The sequence below is a fragment of the Bubalus kerabau genome, chromosome 16 (genome assembly GCF_029407905.1).
Source record: "Bubalus kerabau isolate K-KA32 ecotype Philippines breed swamp buffalo chromosome 16, PCC_UOA_SB_1v2, whole genome shotgun sequence".
Lineage (NCBI taxonomy): Eukaryota > Metazoa > Chordata > Mammalia > Artiodactyla > Bovidae > Bubalus > Bubalus kerabau.
In genome coordinates, this window is record NC_073639.1 from 52,293,424 (window position 1) to 52,312,434 (window position 19,011).

Consider the following 19,011-nt stretch of genomic DNA (forward strand, 5'->3'; position numbering starts at 1 on the left):
ATAACTGCCTCATGGGTCATATTCTCACAGCCTTTGATCTGATCCCTTCCTGAGCGTTGGCTGCCTGCTCAGTGACTGCTTGTAATCATCCATCCATGTCTGTGTGAATGGTTGAGCCCACTAAGAAGTGACCCCTCTCATAAGGATAAGGAGTGTTCATTATGGTATCCATCCCCGAAAGCAGTGTCTGTGTCAACTGCTATAAGAAATACTGGCTTAGGGGATTCTCCTGGCAGCCCAGTGGTTAAGATTCCATGCTTCCAGTGCAGAGGATATGGTTTTGGTTCCTGGTTCTGTAACTAAGATCCCACATGCCATGAGTGACATGGCCAAAAAATAATTTTTTTTCTATTTTAAAAAGGAAAGAAAGACTGACCAAAGATATGGAAACCACCTGAGTGTCCATCTACAGACAAATGGATAAAGATGTGATACATATATGCAATGGACTGCTACTCTGTAAAAGAGTGAAATGTCGCCATTGACAACAACCTGGATAGACTTGGACGGCATTAGGCTAAGCAAAATAAGTCAGAGAAAGACAAATACTGCATGATCTTATTTTTTAGTCCAAATTTTTGTTTTGTCTCAGTCAAACTGACTCATGGATCATTTGAGAAACTATTTCTATTTCCCAAGACCTTCCGACATGAGCATTGCCATGCTTACTCATTTAGGGGAACCAGGAGAACAACCAGTGGAAAGACTGGGATTACATATAGAGTCAATACATTTCATTTTATTATGTCTTCCAGGACTGTGTCTCACCTCACACAAAGAAACATTGTAGGAGATTCAGCTGGAAACCCTTGTACTCAGGGTTTGAGGTAATAATTGATACATGGCTCCAGCTGAGGGTTTGTATACAAATGAGATCTTGGGAAGAAAAGGTGAACTATGTTGGGATGGTCTTCAAGCCTTAATCAAAACCTTATGGGAAACACTTTTCTTGGCCTGGGGTCGCTACGAGTTGGACACGAGTGAGCGACTTCACTTTCACTTTTCACTTTCACACATTGGAGAAGGAAATGGCAACCCACTCCAGTGTTCTTGCCTAGAGAATCCCAGGGACGGGGGAGCCTGGTCGGCTGCCATCCATGGGGTCACAGAGTCAGACACGACTGAAGCAACTTAGCAGCAGCAGCAGTGATTAGTAAGAGATCATACAGCTGTAACCACTATAGAATTTAAATTCAGTTTTTCACAGTGGCTACTGTACTGCAAGCTGTTCCAAATCGGCATTTTCCCTTCTCTGTATTTATTTATTGTTTAATATTTATTTATTTGGTTGTGTCGAGTCTTAGTTACGGCACTCAGGATCTTCACTGCAAAATGCAGTATCTTTCATTGCAGCCTGTGGGTTTCTCTGTAAATATGGTGCACAGGCTCAGCAGTTGCAGCACATGAGCTTTTGCCCCCTGGCATGTGGGATCTTTGTTCCTCCACCAGGGATTGAACTTGTGCCCCTGCACTGGAGGATGGATTTTTTTTTTTTAATTTTTAATTGAAGGATAATTGCTTTACAATATTGTGTTGGTTTCTGCCATACACAGCATGAATCAGCCATAGGTTGACCCCTCACTCGTAAACTTCCGTCCCAGTTCCCACCCATCCCACCCCTCTAAGTTGTCACAGAGCACTGGGTTGAGCTCCCTGAGTCATACAGCAAATTCCCACTGGCGATCTATTTTAAATATGGTAGTGTATGTGTTTCCATGTTAGTCTCTCCTTCTGTCCCACCCTCTCCTTCCTCCCCCAAACTCCAGTCCATAGGTCTGTTCTCTATGTCTGCATCTCTGTTGTGCTAAGTCAATTCAGTTGTGTCCGACTCTTTGTGACCCCATGGACTGCAGCCTGCCAGGCTCCTCTGTCCATGGGATTCTCTAGGCAAGAATACTGGAGTGGGTTGCTGTGCCCTCCTCCAGGGGATCTTCCCAAGCCAGGGATCAAACCCGCATCTCTTATGTCTCCTGCATTGGCAGGTGGGTTCTTTATCACTTGCGTCACTTGGGATGCCCATTTGCTGCCCTTCAAATAGGTTAATCAGTACCATCTTTCTAGATGGAAGGTGGATTCTAAACCACTGGACCACCAGGGAAGTCTCTCTTTCTTTTTAAAAAAACTTTAAATATTTCACTCCACTCTCATCTTGTTTGCATGGTTCCATAGAAGTCAGATGTAATTCCTGTAAATTTTTTCCTCTCTACGAAAGTGGGGGTTTTTTCCCCCTGTGACTTCTTTCAAGGTATTTTTTTCTTTATTTTTGATTTTCTGTAGTTTGAATGTGTTAAGCTTACATGTATATTTTTCTGGCATTTACCTTTCTTGATGATTTCTGAGTTTGCTGAATCTGTGGTTTGGTGTCTGACCTTGATCTTGGAGAACTATCGGAGTTATTGTTTCAAATATTTCTTCTGTTTCTTTCTCTCTTTTCCTTCTGGCATTCTCATTATGCATATTACACTTTTTGAAACTGTCCCATAGCTCTAGGATAGTCTGCTCTGGTTGTTCATCCCCTTCTGTTTTGATTGTAGATCATTGTTTGTTTTTTTTTTTTGTTTTGTTTTGTTTTGTTTACTTTATTTATTTATTTGGCTGCTGTGGGTCTTAGTTGCAGCATGTGAACTCTTTGTGGCATGTGGGATCTAGTTCCCAAACCAGGGATCAAATCTGAACCCCCTATATCAGGAGCACAGAGTCTTAGTCATTGGACCACCAGGGAAGTCTCAATAATAGACATTTGGTTTTTAACTGGGCACATGGCTGCTGGGAGAAAAGCCTGCAATCCTAAGCTTCCCTTACAATGGGATGTGGGCACAGTATGTAACTGGAAACAGGAATTTTCCTGAAAGGGAAGAGATAAATCTTTGCTCCCACTTTCCATCTTCCTGCAGCCTGGAATTCAGGCATGATGGCAGTGCTTGGGCAGCCACCTTACACCATGGGGGGTGGGTAGAGAGGAACACCTGCTGAGGATGGAGGGTCCCTGACCCTGGGAAGCACAATCTGAGCTGAATTACTCTCTTTACTTGATAGATAAAATTATATTTCTCTTCTGCTTAAGCCACTATTATTTTGGATTTTCTGTCAGTCATACCCAAATGTTAATTCTAAATAATACCCTTCCACTCCCCATACCCAGGATAGAGTTGGCCCCTCTTAATGATGGTTCCACATTCTACATGTTTAAATGTCAACACGATGTAAGTCAGCTAAAAAGTGAAATAGCAAACCTTGCAGAAGATGCAGGATTTTCCTGAAATGGATGAAACAGATGCTAGAAAATTACCTAAAACCCAGGCAAAGGAGGCTCTGGCAGGATGGAACCAGGTAATGAGTGACTTAAGGATGATGATAGGGCAGACACTGCGGAAGAAAACCACAACATCAAAGGAAGAAAAGAAGCTCTGAGGAATATTGATGAAGTCCCAGTGGATGGGTTTTGCTTATTGTTTGTGTGAAATATTTCTTGGCACTGCGCTAAGAGTTTCAATTCTATCTGCAGAAATACATCTTAGTAAACATTAGATGAATGTACTCTATGTTCTTAATGTTGGGATTCAGTTTTTAATACAAAGTCACAACCAACCTTTACTTCAATGGTCCTTGTTTTCCCTGAAATTCTGGTCCATATTCAAGTAGATGTTTCAGTCAGTCCTTGTCCCTTGTGGCTGCACATTGGATCAGGGAAACTTCGGGCCTGGGTGCCTCCACCTCCAAGACTCTGATGTAATCAGTCTGAGAGGCAGCCCAAGCATCAGGAGTTTTCAAAGTGACAGTGGGGACTTCTCTGGTGGTCCAGTGGTTAAGAATTTGCCTGCCAATGCAGGGGACACCGGTTCAATCCCTGCCCCGGAAAGATTCCACATGCTGCGGGGCAACTAAGCCCACGCACTGCAACAATTGAGTCTGTGCTATAGAGCCTGGGAGCCACAGCTACTGAGGCCCGCACGCCCTAGAGTCTGTGCTCCACAATAAGAGAAGCCATCACAATGAGAAGCCCACACACGGCAACTAGAGTAGCCCATACTCTGCAACTAGAGAAAAGCCCATGCAGCAACAGCCAAAACTAAATAAATAAATGAAATTATTTTTAAAAATTAAATAAAAATAAAAGCTGAGGTTAGGGAACTGCTGCTTTTACTACCTGACCTCCCTGGTGAGGGCTGGCTTTGGCTGGGGAGGACTTCCTATGTGTCACTCCCACATCAGACTCCTAACTCTCCAAGAGGAGACTGGGTCAGAAAGGGGAAGGGAGGTGGGAGGGTGGGGTATGGGGAGATGCACGAGGGAGGAGAGAGAGGTGGGAGAAGAAAGAAGACAAGAGCTGGCTCTCCCTATCTCCTAATGGGCTGCAATTAACGAACTGCAAGGTCAAGCACCAGGAAGCTTCTAGGGAAGAGTTTATGCAGCTATGCCAAGTATTGTTACTGAAGATGACACAGAAATGCAATGAACACTTGAAGCCACGTGGCGGCTGAGAGTACAAAGGATTTCCAAATCCCATCCCTAACTGATAGTGTGTGTGAGTGTGTTAGTCGCTCTGTCGTGCTCCTCTGTCCATGGCATTCTCCAGGCAAGAATACAGGAGTGAGTAGCTATTGCCTTCTCAGGGGATCTTCCCGACCCAGGGATCAAACCTGGGTCTCCTGCATTGTAGGTGGACTCTTTAGCATCTGAGCCACAGTGAGGGAAGCCATCAGAACGGAAACTAGCTAGTGGGGCATTCCAGTCTGTGGGGCACCCAAGGCACCATGTGGACTACCCATTCCCATCTGCGTGGAGAGCCTGCACAGTATGCCTTTGGAAACCTGAAGATACCTGATGAACCTTTCAGATCAAAACAAAGCTATCCTATTTAACTTCATTGCCAAAGTGTGGGGAAGGGGTGCGGAGGGCTCTTCTGGCAGAAGTGGTGAGCGCCAGCCAGCCCATCACACCAATTGCAAGTCAGGTACGAGCAGTGCCTCTTTGCTAGAGAACACCATGCTGCATTAAATGCAATTTCCCTCCGCATGTGAAGGTTATAGTATCTTAGTTCTATCTGGAAATTGACTCGTTGAGTCATCCAAACCTGTACATCAGCAAATTGGAAACTATACGCAAAATGTTTAAACATAAAGTTAACGGAGTATGAAACTGAGAGCATCTAGAACATTTACAGAAAAGCATTCTTTTTACGTCTATACTTTGGTATTAAAATAGCAATTGTATTTTAAACCCTTCTTAATGAGTTGTGTCAGTGTACTAATATCTGCTTTTAAAGTGCAGGAACTGGAAGGTGGGGTGGGTCTGGTTCTTGTTGAATCAGGCTCACAAAAGGAACACACAGGGGCTCTTGCTGTACAGCGGACGGTGACACTTTATTCATTTAAAAACATGCCCTTCCCCAAAGGGCATGAGGCATGTGTGTATGTTTCTATAAAGATATGGATGAACTATGCTGAGATTCAGTGGAGCCAAGCACATACAATATCATTCAACCAGGATGAGAGCAGAGACTCCCAATGACCAGTATTTTATCAGCAGCAGCATCACTGGTCAGTACCCAGGACAACACTTGGCCTTGTCTTAGGTTGGCATCACTGATTCCAGACTCAGATGGATTTGTCCACTAGGGGTTTGGACTCTGTTTCTCCCTTCCTCTCTTTTCTATGGCCATAGGGGAGCCCCAACTCTCAAGACCCTCAGATGCCACCAAAAAAAAAAAAAAAAAAAAAAGGAAGAGGATGGTGATGGGTATTGTTAGAGAATCCTGGGCATGAGGAGCAGGTTTACCAGATAACTGCCTTTGGGAAGGTACTCTGTTGTGAGATGGAGGTGTAGGATTAAACTGGAAATGACACGGGACAGAATCTATAAATTCGCTGTTCTCATCTCCACGTCATCAGCACCAGAGTTTAAGGTGTTCAGTCAGAGCCTTCCTCTTTTAGCTCTGGCTGTTTATAAAGACAGGATGGTTGGAAAGAAAAAAGCCCAAGATGTTGTGAAGTTTGAAGCAAAGACAGTGTGGGTCTTTCTGCCCCCTCCAGGGTCTGAGGGCATCAGAACAAACTCTAAGGAAACACTTCCTCGGATGGACTCAGAGCTGGCTTCATCTCCTCCTTTGGATCCTGTGGCTTCCAACTTTACACAAGAAACAGAGCATGTCACGCCCAGTCATCATGGAATGTCCACTGGAAAGTGGGGGTTTCAGGATCCAACAGAGGCAAACGCTGCCACCAAGGAAAACAAGCACAGGGTTTGGGGGATGCCCCACTGGTGTGGTCAGGGTGTCCTTACAGTGATGGGGACACTTGGTTAAACTCACCCCATGTTGGATAAGGTCACCGGGACCCACGTGCCAGTCCTGAGATGGGCTGGAGGCTGGTGACCTGATCTCCACTCACTGCTGGGTCGCTGAGGCTGAGTCCCTGATGCTGAACCCAGAGTCAGTTCCAGTGTCTTCCAGGCCATGGGTTGATGCGGCCTTAGTGCCAACTGATTTTCAAACCCAATTCGACTGGAGGTAGGTGGAGCCTACAGGATGGGGGAGTGGGGGTGGTGCTGCCTGCTTACCTAAAGAGGTCTGGGCTATCTTACATGACTGATTACACAGAGCCCTGCTTCTGGTGTTCAAAGATGCAAACCTGCAGAGCCTGGGGGTGCAGCCAGACATCTGTCAGCCCTAGATTTGCTGCAGGGTCTGTACCATGTTAAAAATCGCTGCCAGAACCCCTCTCAGCTGACATATCTGATGTTTGCTTTTGCTCCTTGAGAAGGCAGTGATCATCAGAAGACAGGAGAGAGCTGTCTACCCTGTGAGGGCTTACAAAATAAGTCCTTGTTGGCCCTGCTGCTGCTAAGCTACTAAGTCCTAGGAACGTCCTAAAGCAGCTAATCCAACTCTCTCCCTGACTCCCCTTAAAACCAGTGACCCCGCCCCCACCCCAGTGAGGACTGCATCTCCAGGAGGTATGATCCAGAAGCACATCTGGGATGTTAATTGGAAGCACAGAGAGGTTTTTGGATGAATCGTCTTATGACTGATAGGTCTACGATTCCAATGAACTGGGCTTGGTTTGTACTGGCCTGGCCCCTTGCCCAGAGCTCTGTCCAAGGCTATCCGCCCACGACTGAGTGTCTCACAACACCAGGCAGGTACTCTTAGTCCTCAGTGCTTCTCTCCAGTGTCCTGACCAGCTGCCTGTAGGTCTGTCTCTCCTCCTGCCACGAATGATACTTTCTCACATACTCCCTTCCGTTGGCCACGATTTTTTTTTCTAATGCTGGATCGCTCACCAGTCTCTTTGCCAGCTGAACAAACTCCTGCAAAGAAGGAGGTGGAGGAGAAAGAGAGGTAAGTAATTGGTAAAATGGGGGATGCAAACACATCTGAAAGCCCAGGTCGGCCTTTGCTCCTGGTCCCTCTTTTGCCCACCTCCCTTATTCTGAAAAAAAAAAAAAAAAAAAAATAGCCCTTCAGAGGAATGCAAGTTAGTGCAAACATTGGGACTGAATAAGAAATTACATACACAAACCACACACACATACGCGTGCGCGTGCAAGGGTGAGCATCATGGAAGAATACTGGAGCCATCAATTATGCTTCCTCCATCTTTCTTTTCTAGATTGCCCAAATTTGCTGTTTCCTACAGTAACCAGGTTCTTACAGTGACTCTTAGATCCACAATTTCTTCCCTCCTTTGTACTCAGCTGGGAGATGAAGTCAGGTCTTAACTCCAGGATCTGACCTCCTATATTGTAGACAATAGTACCTCTGCCCCATTTTGTTTTTGTTTTTTTCATTATATTCCTTCATCTTTTCTGAGCACAGAGCATGTCTTCAAATCATGGACATCATCTGACGGAGTGGAAAAGGTCAGGCTTCTACTGGCCCAGATCTGGGTGCAAATCCTCTTTGGAACACGTAACTTAGCTGTGCAGCTTCGGGTAAACTAGTTAATCTCTCTGAGTCCCACACTGATCATCTCCCAAGGGGCAGTGGGCACTTGACAGATAAGCCCTGCCCTGCCCCTGACTCCATAAGGGAGGGGGATTTAACCAGCCTCAATGTTCTAGACTTTGCTTCTGGTGCTCAGCTTCAGAGTGAGGAAGTCTACATTGCTCCATGTTTATCCATTCTTTTTGTAGACACTGATGCAATGAAAAAGTGGCCACCTCTTTTAAGAATTAAAAGTAATTTTTTTGTTTTGGGTTCACTGTGAGCAGGTGGGATCTTAGTTCCCTGACCAGGGATCAAACCTGCACTCCCTGGATTTGAAGCACAGAGGCTTACCCAGTGGACTGCCAGAGAAGTCCCCAACTGCACACTTAGTTGCTCAGTTGTGTCTGACTCTTTGCAACCCCATGGACTGTAGCCCACCAGGCTCCTCTGTCCATGGGATTCTCCAGGCAAGAATACTAAAGTGGGTTGCCATTCCCTTCTCCAGGGGATCTTCCCAACTCAGGGATTGAACCCAGGCCTTCTGCATTGCAGGCAGATTCTTGACCACCTGAGCGACCAAGGAAGCCCAAAATAAAGTAAGACTGCCAGAGAAATCCCAAAGTGGCCACATTTTAATAAGGGTTTAAAGGGTTTAAGGGTTAAGGGTTTAGTCAAAACCCTTCATAAATGGAAAGAATTAGAATTGTTTTGATTGCTAAAGAGTATTCAGAGAGAAGAAGGGAACACACATTATTTATTATGCTTGTACATAAGTCAAAGCAGTGCTCATGAGCCAGGAGGCCTGCGTTTAAATTCACACTGTACCATTTTCTGGTTGGGTTGGTTGTTTTTTTGATACTGAGATGCAAGAGCTATTTGTATATTTTGGAGAATAATCCCTTGTCAGTTACAGAAAGTGAAAGTGATGTCTCTCAGTCGCGTCCCACTCTTTGCGACCCCATGGACTGTAACCTACCAGGTTCCTTCATCCATGGGATTTTCCAGGCAAGAACACTGGAGTGGGTTGCCATTTCCTTCTCCAGGAGATCTTCCCGACCCAGGGATTGAACTCGGGTCTCCCGCATTGTAGGCAGACACTTTATCATCTGAGCCACCAGTTAACTTGTTTGCAAATATTTTCTCCCATTCAGACAGTTGTCTTTTCACCTCATAGTTTCCTTTGCTGTGCAAAAGTCTTAAAGTTTAATTTGGTCCCATTTGTTTAATTTTTTTGTTGTTGTTACTCTAGGAGGTGGGTCAAAAAAAGATCTTGCTGTGATTTATGTCCGAGAGGAGATGGAAAAAGAAGATGTGGTACAAATATACAATGGAATATTACTCAGCCCTAAAAAGGAACAAAACTGTGCCATTTGCAGACATGTGGATGGACCCAGAGGCTATCATACAGAGTGAAGTAAGTCAGAAAGAGAAAAACAAATATCATATGATATAATGTGTATGTGGAATCTAGAAAAATTATACAGATGAACTTATCTGCAAAGCAGGAATAGAGTCACAGATGTTGAGGACAAATTGGGAGATTGGGATTGACATATATACCATATTGTGGTTAAAATAGGTAACTAACAAGAACATACTGTGTAGCATAGGGAACTTTGCTTAGTGCCCTGTGGTGACCAAAATGGGAAGGAAATCCAAAAGAGAGGGGATATATGTATACATACAGCTGGTTCCCTTTGCTGTACAGTAGAAACTAACACACATTGCAAAGCAACTGTACTCCAATAAAAATGAATGAAAAACAATCACAGAAGTGATGCTGGATGCATTTTGTAACCTGAGACTCGGTTTCTTCATCCTTAAAATAGGAATAATAACTGTACCTAGGGCTTCCCAGGGAGGGGGTTCAGTGGTAAAGAATCTGCCTGCCACTGCAGGAGATGGAGGTTCGATCCCTGGGTCCGGAAGATCCCCTGGAGAATGGAATGACTACTCACTCCAGTATTCTTGCCTGGAGAATCCCATGGACAGAGGAGCCTGGCAGGGCTACAATCCATGGGATGGTTAAAAAGCTGGACATGGCTTAGCAACTAAACAACTAAAAAAAAAGTACCTGCTTTGTAGCATGCTGAGAGGATTTAATGAGTTAATACACAGAATTCGGGGCAGAGCCTAGCACAGACTTAGCTATCATTATTATTATGATTCACCAACTTGTGTAAATTCCAATAAAACAACAGAGATTAATACACAGTGCTTTGCTGTTTGCAAGGAACATCCACATACTCTCAAAATTATTGTTAATTAAACGTTGGATGATTTTTATAGCTAGCAATATAAATAGCAATATTTACAATAGAGTAGAATTTTATTTTTAAGCAGTATGCATACACTTAATGGTAAATTGGTGTTCTTTTTATAATAAAAATATAACATGTCTATTCTCATCTCATAGGATAACAACATCCTTATTAAAGTTATTCTAGAGGCTTATAGCTTTGGTACATTATTTTAAGATGCTGGTCGTATCTTTGATTTACCTGATACAGAGACTTTGGCTAAAACTCATCCCCCTCCCCCCCCCGCCCCACTTATGATTTCTATAGAATCTATGACCGTTTTACAACAGAGTCCTGAATGATAGAGTTTCTAGGAATAGGATGTGATAAAGCACACTGTTTATTCCTCTCTGCATGTGAGACTGAACAAAAAAAAAAAACACAGACTGAAATAAAGCAAGAGAGAGTTGGGTGAGGAGTGAGAAATGTCTTCACCGCTGGCATAGAACCCTGGACGCTGGCTGAAAGAAAAGAAAGAAGAAGAAAATCGCACTCTGGAATGTTGAGAGTCACTCTCTGAGGCCCTGAAATTTTTTTCTTCTGGGCTGAAACAGCTCCCCATTTCAACGAAGGCAATATTCTGAACACACTCGTGCGGACAACAAGAAAAGTATGTTGACACACTCTGTCATTCACTCTGTGCAAGATGGTGGCTGCAGCCCTTCCATCCCTTTCATAAACAGCTCTTTGCAATAGGACCTGCCCACTCCTCCCATAGAGTGGGGAGGAGGTCTATTTCCCCATCTCCTGAATCTAGGCTGGTCCTGGAATTTGCTTTTACTAACAGACTAGGTCAGAAGTAATGTCTGACTTCCAAGCAGAGCTTCAGAAGGGCTTACAGTTCCCACCCTTGCCATCATGGGCCCCTGAGGTCACCCCACAAAGAAGCCTGAGATAGCCTCCTGGAGACAAAAGACCACTTCGACAAAGATGCCTGGCTACCACCTGCATCACAACCAGACACTCATCCTGTGGACCAAAGAACCATGCTATAAGAGCTGTAGCAAAACTTCCAGGGTCTTTCCTGGTGGTCCAGGGGTTAGAAGTCTGTCTGCCAATGCAGGGGACACAGGTTCGATCCCCGGTGCGGGAGGATCCCACATGCAGTGGAGCAACTAAGCCCGTGCGCCACAACTACTGAGCCCTCATGGCTAGAGCCTGTGCTCCGCAACAAGAGAAGCCATCACCAATGGGAAGCCCGTGCACCGCAACTAGAGAGTAGACCTTGCTGGCCACAGCTAGAGAAAGCCCAAGCATGGCAACACAGACTCAGTGCAGCCAAAAATACATAAATAAAAATTTTCAAAAAATTCCAGGAAACAAGTACAAATGCCAACTCATCATCATCCCAACCAAAGCCCCACAGCATCTATATACCTGTCAGCTGCAGAACTCGCCAGAACACTCACCATCTGACTGCCAAATCCTGGTTGGGAAGGGGAGTGTTCATCACTCGTGTAATGATCTATTCTTGAAAATTACTCATGATAATAAGTTACAAGGCATTAAAGGGTGCATAGCCAAGAACTAAACAGCCTCTTGATGAAAGTGAAAGAGAAGAGTGAAAACGTTGGCTTAAAACTCAACATTCTAAAAACTAAGATCATGGCATCCGGCCCCATCACTTCATGGCAAATAGATGGGGAAACAATGGAAAGTGAGAGACTTTATTTTTGGGGGGCTCCAAAATCACTGCAGATGGTGACTGCAGCCATGAAGTTAAAAGACGCTTGCTCCTTGGAAGAAAAGCTATGACCAACCTAAACAGCATATTAAAAGCAGAGAAATTACTTTGCCAACAAAGGTTCATCTTGTCAAAGCTGTGGTTTTTTTCCAGTAGCCAGGTATGGATGGGAGAGTTGAAGTAGAAAGAAAGCTGAGCGCCGAAGAACTGATGCTTTTGAACTGTAATGTTGGAAAAGACTCTTGAGAGTCCCCTGAACTGCAAAGGGACCAAACCAGTCCATCCTAAAGGAGACCAGTCCTGAATATTCATTAGAAGGTCTGATGCTGAAGCTGAAACTCCAACACTTTGGCCACCTGATGCGAAGAGCTGACTCATTGGAAAAGACCCTGATGCTGGGAAGGACTGAGGCAGGAGGAGAAGGGGATGACAGACGATGAGATGGTTGGATGGCATCACCGACTCCATGGACATGAGTTTGGGCAAGCTCCAGGAGTTGGTGATGGACAGGGAAGCCTGGCATGCTGCAGTCCTTGGGGTTGCAAAGAGTCGGACATGATTGAGCCACTGAACTGTAACACTAGAACAAGTAAAAGAAAATAGAAACCAAATATTAGGATCCCACATCTTAAAATCAGAGTTGGAAACTCAGGTGCCTGCCTCCTGGGCCCTGGAAAGGAAGAGTCAAACCCAAGTTGCCTTGGTGAATAGAGGCCTCTGCTTGTCTCCACATTTCCTATGATCTTCAAGAGAAGTTGAAATTCTGAATATTTATGTAAAGGCACTCCATGTTAAATATCAACAGCTAATTCAAAATCTTAAGTATACAGCAAAACTAAACAAAACATGTTTGCAGACTAGATCTAGCCCAGGACCAGCAGTGTGCAAATCCTGGCATAGGTTATAGGTTTCAAAAGTTTTTCTTTAAAAATCATGCAAATAAGTATAGTTTTGCTTTCATAATTATTCAGTTAGTTGTTGACCATTTTCAGAGTTTTCTTCCTTTCTGAGTGGTGGAAAAACTGGCGGAAAAACTTCTCACTGAGAAATAAGTCAAGAGAGAGGACAATAAATACTATATGTAAGTTACAAGTGGAATCTAAAAAAATAAAATGAAGGAATGAATATAACAAAACAGACTCACAAATACAGAAACCAAACCAGTGGTTACCAGAGAGGAGAGGTAAGTGGGGAGAGGTGAGACAGGGGTATGGGATTAACAGGTATAAGCTGTTACAAAATAAACAAGCTACAAGGATGTATTGTACAGCACAGGAAATACAGCCAATATTTTATAGTAATTTTAAATAGAATATAATGTGTAAAAATAATGAATCACTACATTGTACACTTGAGACTAATGTAATATTGTAAATCAACTATATTTCAATTAATTTTTTTTTTAATCACTGAATCCTTTCGACCTGCCTTGTTGCCCTGACGCAACAGTCAGATCCAGGACATGAAAAGCTGTCCATTTCACAGGATGGGTAGTTAGACCTCTGTTGGGAGCCTTCACGTAACCATGTCAGCTGAAAGCCATGGGGCAAAGGAAAATCCCTCAATGGGAAACAAATGACCCACGCAGAGAGAACATGAGAGCTAGCAGACTGAACATGAGCTGGTTTTAAAGAACATTGCATTCCAACAACCTTCTGTGAGGGATACATATTTATTCTTACTGGACGAGCAAAAGTCAATCACATAAAAACTCTGCATTTCAGGCCCGGGGATGTCTGTTCAATTAAACAGCCCCAAAGCTGCTTCTGCAGATGCTTTGAATACAACTCACTGATGGGAGAAATTGACAAGGAGCTTTCTGAAGACTGACAGAAGTGCTGTCATTAAGACTGTGGTTTTTCCCCGGGGCTTTCTTGCATGGAATCCTGCAGTTAATTAAGGTTTTGTCTGTTCCTCTGGTTCTCAAACTTTGCCATGAGATACTGATTGGATAGGTTGGGGGTGGGGTCCAGGAGTGTTGTCTTAGTCTCTTTGCGCAGAGACATCACTTAGGTCCATCTAGTCAAAGCTATGGTTTTTCCAGTAGTCATGTATGGATATGAGAAGTGAAGTGAAGTCGCTCAGTCGTGTCTGACTCTTTGCGACCCCATGGACTGTAGTCTACAACGCTCCTCCGTCCATGGGATTATCCAGGCAGGAGTACTGGAGTGGGTTGCCATGTCCTTCTCCAGAGGATCTTCCCAACCCAGGGATCGAACCTGGGTCTCCCGCATTGTAGGCAGATGCTTTACCATCTGAGCCACCAGGGAAGTCCACAAAGAACCATAAAGAAGGCTGAGCGCCAAAGAATTGATGCTTTTGAACTGTGGTGTTGGAGAAGACTCTTGAGAGTTCCTTGGACAGCATGGAGATCAAACCAGTCCAAACTAGAGGAAATGAACCCTGCATATTCGTTGGAGGGACTGATGGTGAAGTTGAAGCTCCAATACTTTGGCCACCTGATGCAAAGAGTTGACTCACTGGAAGACTGGGAAAGACTCACTGCTGGGAAAGACTGAGGGCAGGAGAAGGGGGCAACAGAGGATGAGATGATTGGATGGCATCATTGACTCAATGAACATGAGTTTGAGCAAACTCTGGGATACAGTGAAGGACAGGGAAGCCTGGCATGCTACAGTTCATGGGGTCTCAAAGAATGGGACATGACTCAACAACAACAATAGAGTATCAGAGGCTGGGCAGGCTGAGGGTTTACTTCACACAGTTCTGGAGGCTGAAAGGATCTGCTTCTTAATTCATAGATGGCCGTTTTCTCATTATAATCTCATGTGGCAGAAGGAATCAGAGATCTTTGTGGGGTCCTTTTTAAAAAACTGGTTAATTTTCAGCTGTGATGGGTCTTCACTGCTGCATGCAGGCTTTCTCTAGTTGCATTGAGCAGGGCTGTTCTTTGCTGCAGTGTGACAGCGTCTCCTTGTGGTGGCTTCTCTTGTGGCCGAGCACAGGCTCTAGGCACAAGGGCTTCAGGAGTTGCAGCTTGTGGGCTCTAGACAGCAAGGGCTCAGTGGTTGCATTGCATGGGCTCAGCTGCCCCTCGGCATGTGGAATCTTTCCAGATCAGGGACTGAACCTGTGTCCCCTGCATTGGCAGGCAGATCCTTAACCACTGGACCACCAGGGAAGTCCATGTATGGTCCTTTTTATTAGGGCTCTAACTCCATTCATGAGGATCCCACCTTCACATCCTAATGGACTACTGGAGGCCCCACCTCCTAACACCATCACAGGAGAGGTTAGAATTTCAACATGTGGATTTGGAGGTGAGTATGTGGAGGCACAAACATTTGGTCCATAATATATGTGTGTGTTCTAATAGTTCTCCACCCCTCCCCAGGTGATTCTGGCCTAAGATGGACCACTGTGCCTACCTTATTTTACACAAGTTATTAGGCCACAGAATAGATTGATCTTATTGGAAACTGTCAGTAGTGAGAATCCCACTTCAAGATCCATCTAGAAAAGTCTATTTTTCTTATGTGCAACACCATTCATTGGTCTAGTGTTAAGCTCTAGCTAAATGCCACATTTCACAACGATGGGTATGTAAACACGGTCACATAATACTCCCAACTGTCTGTGTATATTAGCTATATTCTCGACTCCTGCCAGTAAGTAAAGTGGGGGCCACTCATAAGAACATACAAATAGTATTGGAATTACTCAGCATAAACCTCCAGCCTGTGTGTGTGCTAAGTAGCTTCAGTCGTGTCCGACTCTTTTCAACTCCATGGACTGTAGCCTGCGAGGCTCCTCTGTCCATGGGATTCTCCAGGCAAGAATAGAGGAGTGGGTTGCCATGCCCTCCTCCAGGGGATCTTCCTGACCCAGGAATCCAACTCGCATGTCTTATTTCTCCTGCATTGGCATTCCACCACCTGGGAAGCCCAAACCTCCAGCTTATCATTTTTTAATTGAAGTGTAGTTAGTTTACAATCTTGTATTAGTATCTGGTGTACAGCAAAGTGATTCAGTTATACATATATATACATATTCTTTTTTATATACTTTTTCATTATGGCTTATTACAAGATATTGAATCTAGTTCCCTGTGTCATACAGCAAGACCTTATTGTTTATCTACTTTATATATAGTCCTGTGGATCTGTTAGTCCCAAACTCCTAGTTTACCCCACCCCTTTCCCCTTTGGTGATCATAAATTTGTTTCCTATATCTGTGAGTCTATTTCTGTTTCATAAATAAGTTCATTTGTGCCACAGTTTAGATTCCATATATAAGCAATATCACCTGATATTTTTCTTTGTCTGACTTACTTTTCACTTATTCTGATGATCTCTAGGTCCATCCATGTTGCTATGGCATTGTTTCATTCTTTTTTATGGCTGAGTAGTATTCCATTGTATGTATGTCCCCACATCTTCTTCATCCATTCATCTGTTGATGGACACGTGTTGCTTTTATGTCCTGGCCATTGTGAATAGTGCCGCTATGAACGTTGGGGTGCACGCATCTTTTCAGATACATGAGTGCCATGGGCCACTTGGTGAGAAAGTGAACTGCCTTTCAATTCTCTTCTGTGCCTGGTTGAGTCAGGCAGAAGACCTCAGTGAAGTGCCAGCCTGTTCCCTAACTTCTCAACGATGACTCCTGATGTCTGTAGCCAAAAGCCTTCCGTGGTGGCCAGAATCAGGCAGAATTTGACAATGACAACAGCCAACATTGATCACGTTTCAGCATTCAGGATTTTGGGTTACGTATGTGTGTGCCCAGTTGCTTCAGTCGTATCCAACTCTTTGAGACCCTATGGATCTTAGCCTGTCAGGCTCCTCTGCCCACAGGGATTCTCCAGGCAAGAATACTGGAATGGGTTGCCGTGCCCTCCTCCTGGGGATCTTCCTGGCCCAGGGATTGAACCGTCGTTTCCTGCACCTAATGCATTGAAGGCAATTTCTTTACCTACTGAGCCATCCGTGAAGCCCAATAAGATGCTTAAGTACTCTCCAGCAGGTCTAAGACAGAGCCCCGTAAACAACACAATGAAACTTCCAACTCAAACTATGAATAGTCCCACCCAGCAGGACAAACAAAGCCACAAATAACTTCACATCAGCTCAGATAGGAGTTTCCTGCCAAGGGAGTTTTGGCACCCAATTTACTAAAAATAAAATTGTTTTTTCAAGTGTGTTTTTGGGATTTTGAAATTGCAGGAAAAGGGCACGAACTGTGCTATGACTACGACTCCTTTCACAGAAACATGGGGCACAGAGAGGTCCAGGAAGCTGCCCGAGGTAACACAGCAGGAAGTATCAGAAACGGGAAGTAAACTTGGACCATGCAGCCCCAGAGCCAAGGCTGCTTCACAGCAGGATGGAGTAAGTCCACGGATCCACGGGACTTGGGACCTACTGAGGAAGCTAAAGCCAAGGATGGTGGACATTCTCTCTCTTGCTTCCCAGATTCCTCTCAGAGCATCATCTCAAATATACAAGCTGGCAGAACATTGCCCTTGCTATGCTGGCAGCTCTGGAGGCAGGGAAGAGGAGGATGGGAGGAAGGAAAGGGAAGAAAATGAGGAACGGCTTTGGAGAGAAGAGGTGGACTCTGGAGATGGTTCTGGTGGACACATTACCAGCAGTCAAATGTCAGAGGGAAAGAGCAAAACCCAGAAGAAATGTGCAAGTTAATCTGCAATTAAGTCATCCTGGTCATGATCTGGGGAGATGCCACGAGCATGACTTTGACAGTGTCACCCAAGGATCGCTGACTTCAGCGAGGACATGGAAAGAACCACCTAAGGAGGGACACCTCCAAGTCCAGGCAGAGCTCAGGGGCCAAAGCTGTCATCGGCTACTTTGCAAAGAAAACAGGGAAAGACAGTAGTTCAATCACACCTGGACAGCGCGCGGCGTAGAGTCACATCATACTTAAATAACTGAAGGTGTTTACCAGAAAGATGATCCCTTTAATGCCCTGGTCTAAGTACGTCTCCCACTAGTTACTGGGCACCCATCTGTGCCAGGACCATCATGAGGGGGCTGCATGAAAAAACCAGCATGACTGCCACCCTGGGGGACATCCATCCTGGGGTGGGGGTGGGAGAGTGAGGCTATGGACAATAAAAGCAAGTGCGCATGTCTGAACTGTGCAGAGGGTTATGGAGGAAAAATACAGGGTGGGGGGATAGACAATATGGGGTGGGGAATGAGGTGATAAGTTGGGGGCCACCAAAAGCCTCTCGAGAAAGAGGCAGTGAAGTTGAAGGGGAAGGATGCTCCTGGGGGCTTGGATGTGGGTGGAACCGGGCAGGAGGAAGGGGCAGGGAGATCAGAGCAGGGGAGTGAGGGGGCTGACGGTGGCCTGGGGAACTGAGACGGGAGCTGCATTTTCTCTGCAGCCACGGGAAGTCACCCAGGGCTTTTCTACTGGAATGGATAGACAGGATCTGCGTTTTTGTTTTTTTTTTTAAAGATTTATTTGTATGTTTTGGCTATTGTGGGTCTTCCTTGCTGCACGCTGGCTTTCTCTAGTTGCATGGAGTGGGGGCTACTCTTTAGTTGTGGTACGCAGGCTTCTCATTGCGGTGGCTTCTCTAGTTGCGAAGCACAGACTCTAGGCATGCTGGCTTCAGTAGTTGTGGCCCATGGGCTTAGTTGCTCTGCGGCATGTAGGGTATTCCCAGACCAGGGATGGAACCTGTGTCCCCTGCATTGGAAGGCAGATTCTTAACCACTGGACCACCTCGAAAGTCCCAAGATCTGCATTGTATAAAGGTCCCTTTGGCGGCCAGGTGGAGAGTGCATAGGTGGAATGGTGGAGGCTGTTATAACCATCCAGACAAGACCCAGTCATGCCTCTGAAGAGTCCTGGTTGAGCAGTATTCTGGGGACACAGTCCCCGAGAGACAGACAGAAGCAGCACAGATACAGAGGTGCGGGGCTCCTGGTGTGCGCTCACTGCCTCACTTGCCACAGACAAAGGCAGAAGCCCCTGGGAAGGGGGCTTGAGTCAGCTGCCAGGGTCCCCCTTCCTTCTCCTATAGGATCACCCCTCGTGTCTGCAGTCCCCAAAGATCCTAAAAAAGGCCACCTGGCCGAATTCTGCAAGTGCTAAGAAGTCACCA

General features: G+C 45.2%; 1 protein-coding gene and 1 non-coding gene across 3 annotated transcripts in view; both read right to left on the reverse strand.

The window, feature by feature from the left end:
* Positions 1-3,659: 3,659 nt before the first annotated feature.
* GLT1D1 (glycosyltransferase 1 domain containing 1) overlaps positions 3,660-19,011 on the reverse strand; it is a 116,084-nt gene continuing 100,732 nt past the window's right edge. The window contains exon 12 of one of the 2 annotated variants that reach the window (XM_055550303.1): positions 3,660-3,817. In XM_055550303.1, coding sequence (XP_055406278.1) covers positions 3,806-3,817 — 12 coding nt within the window. In that variant the 3' untranslated portion in view covers positions 3,660-3,805. Of the gene's footprint in view, positions 3,818-5,336; positions 7,309-19,011 lie in introns of those variants that run through there. The other variant, XM_055550301.1, reaches the window with a different exon arrangement.
* TRNAC-ACA (transfer RNA cysteine (anticodon ACA)) lies at positions 14,110-14,181 on the reverse strand. The gene has a single exon. It is a non-coding gene; the product is annotated as a tRNA-Cys (tRNA).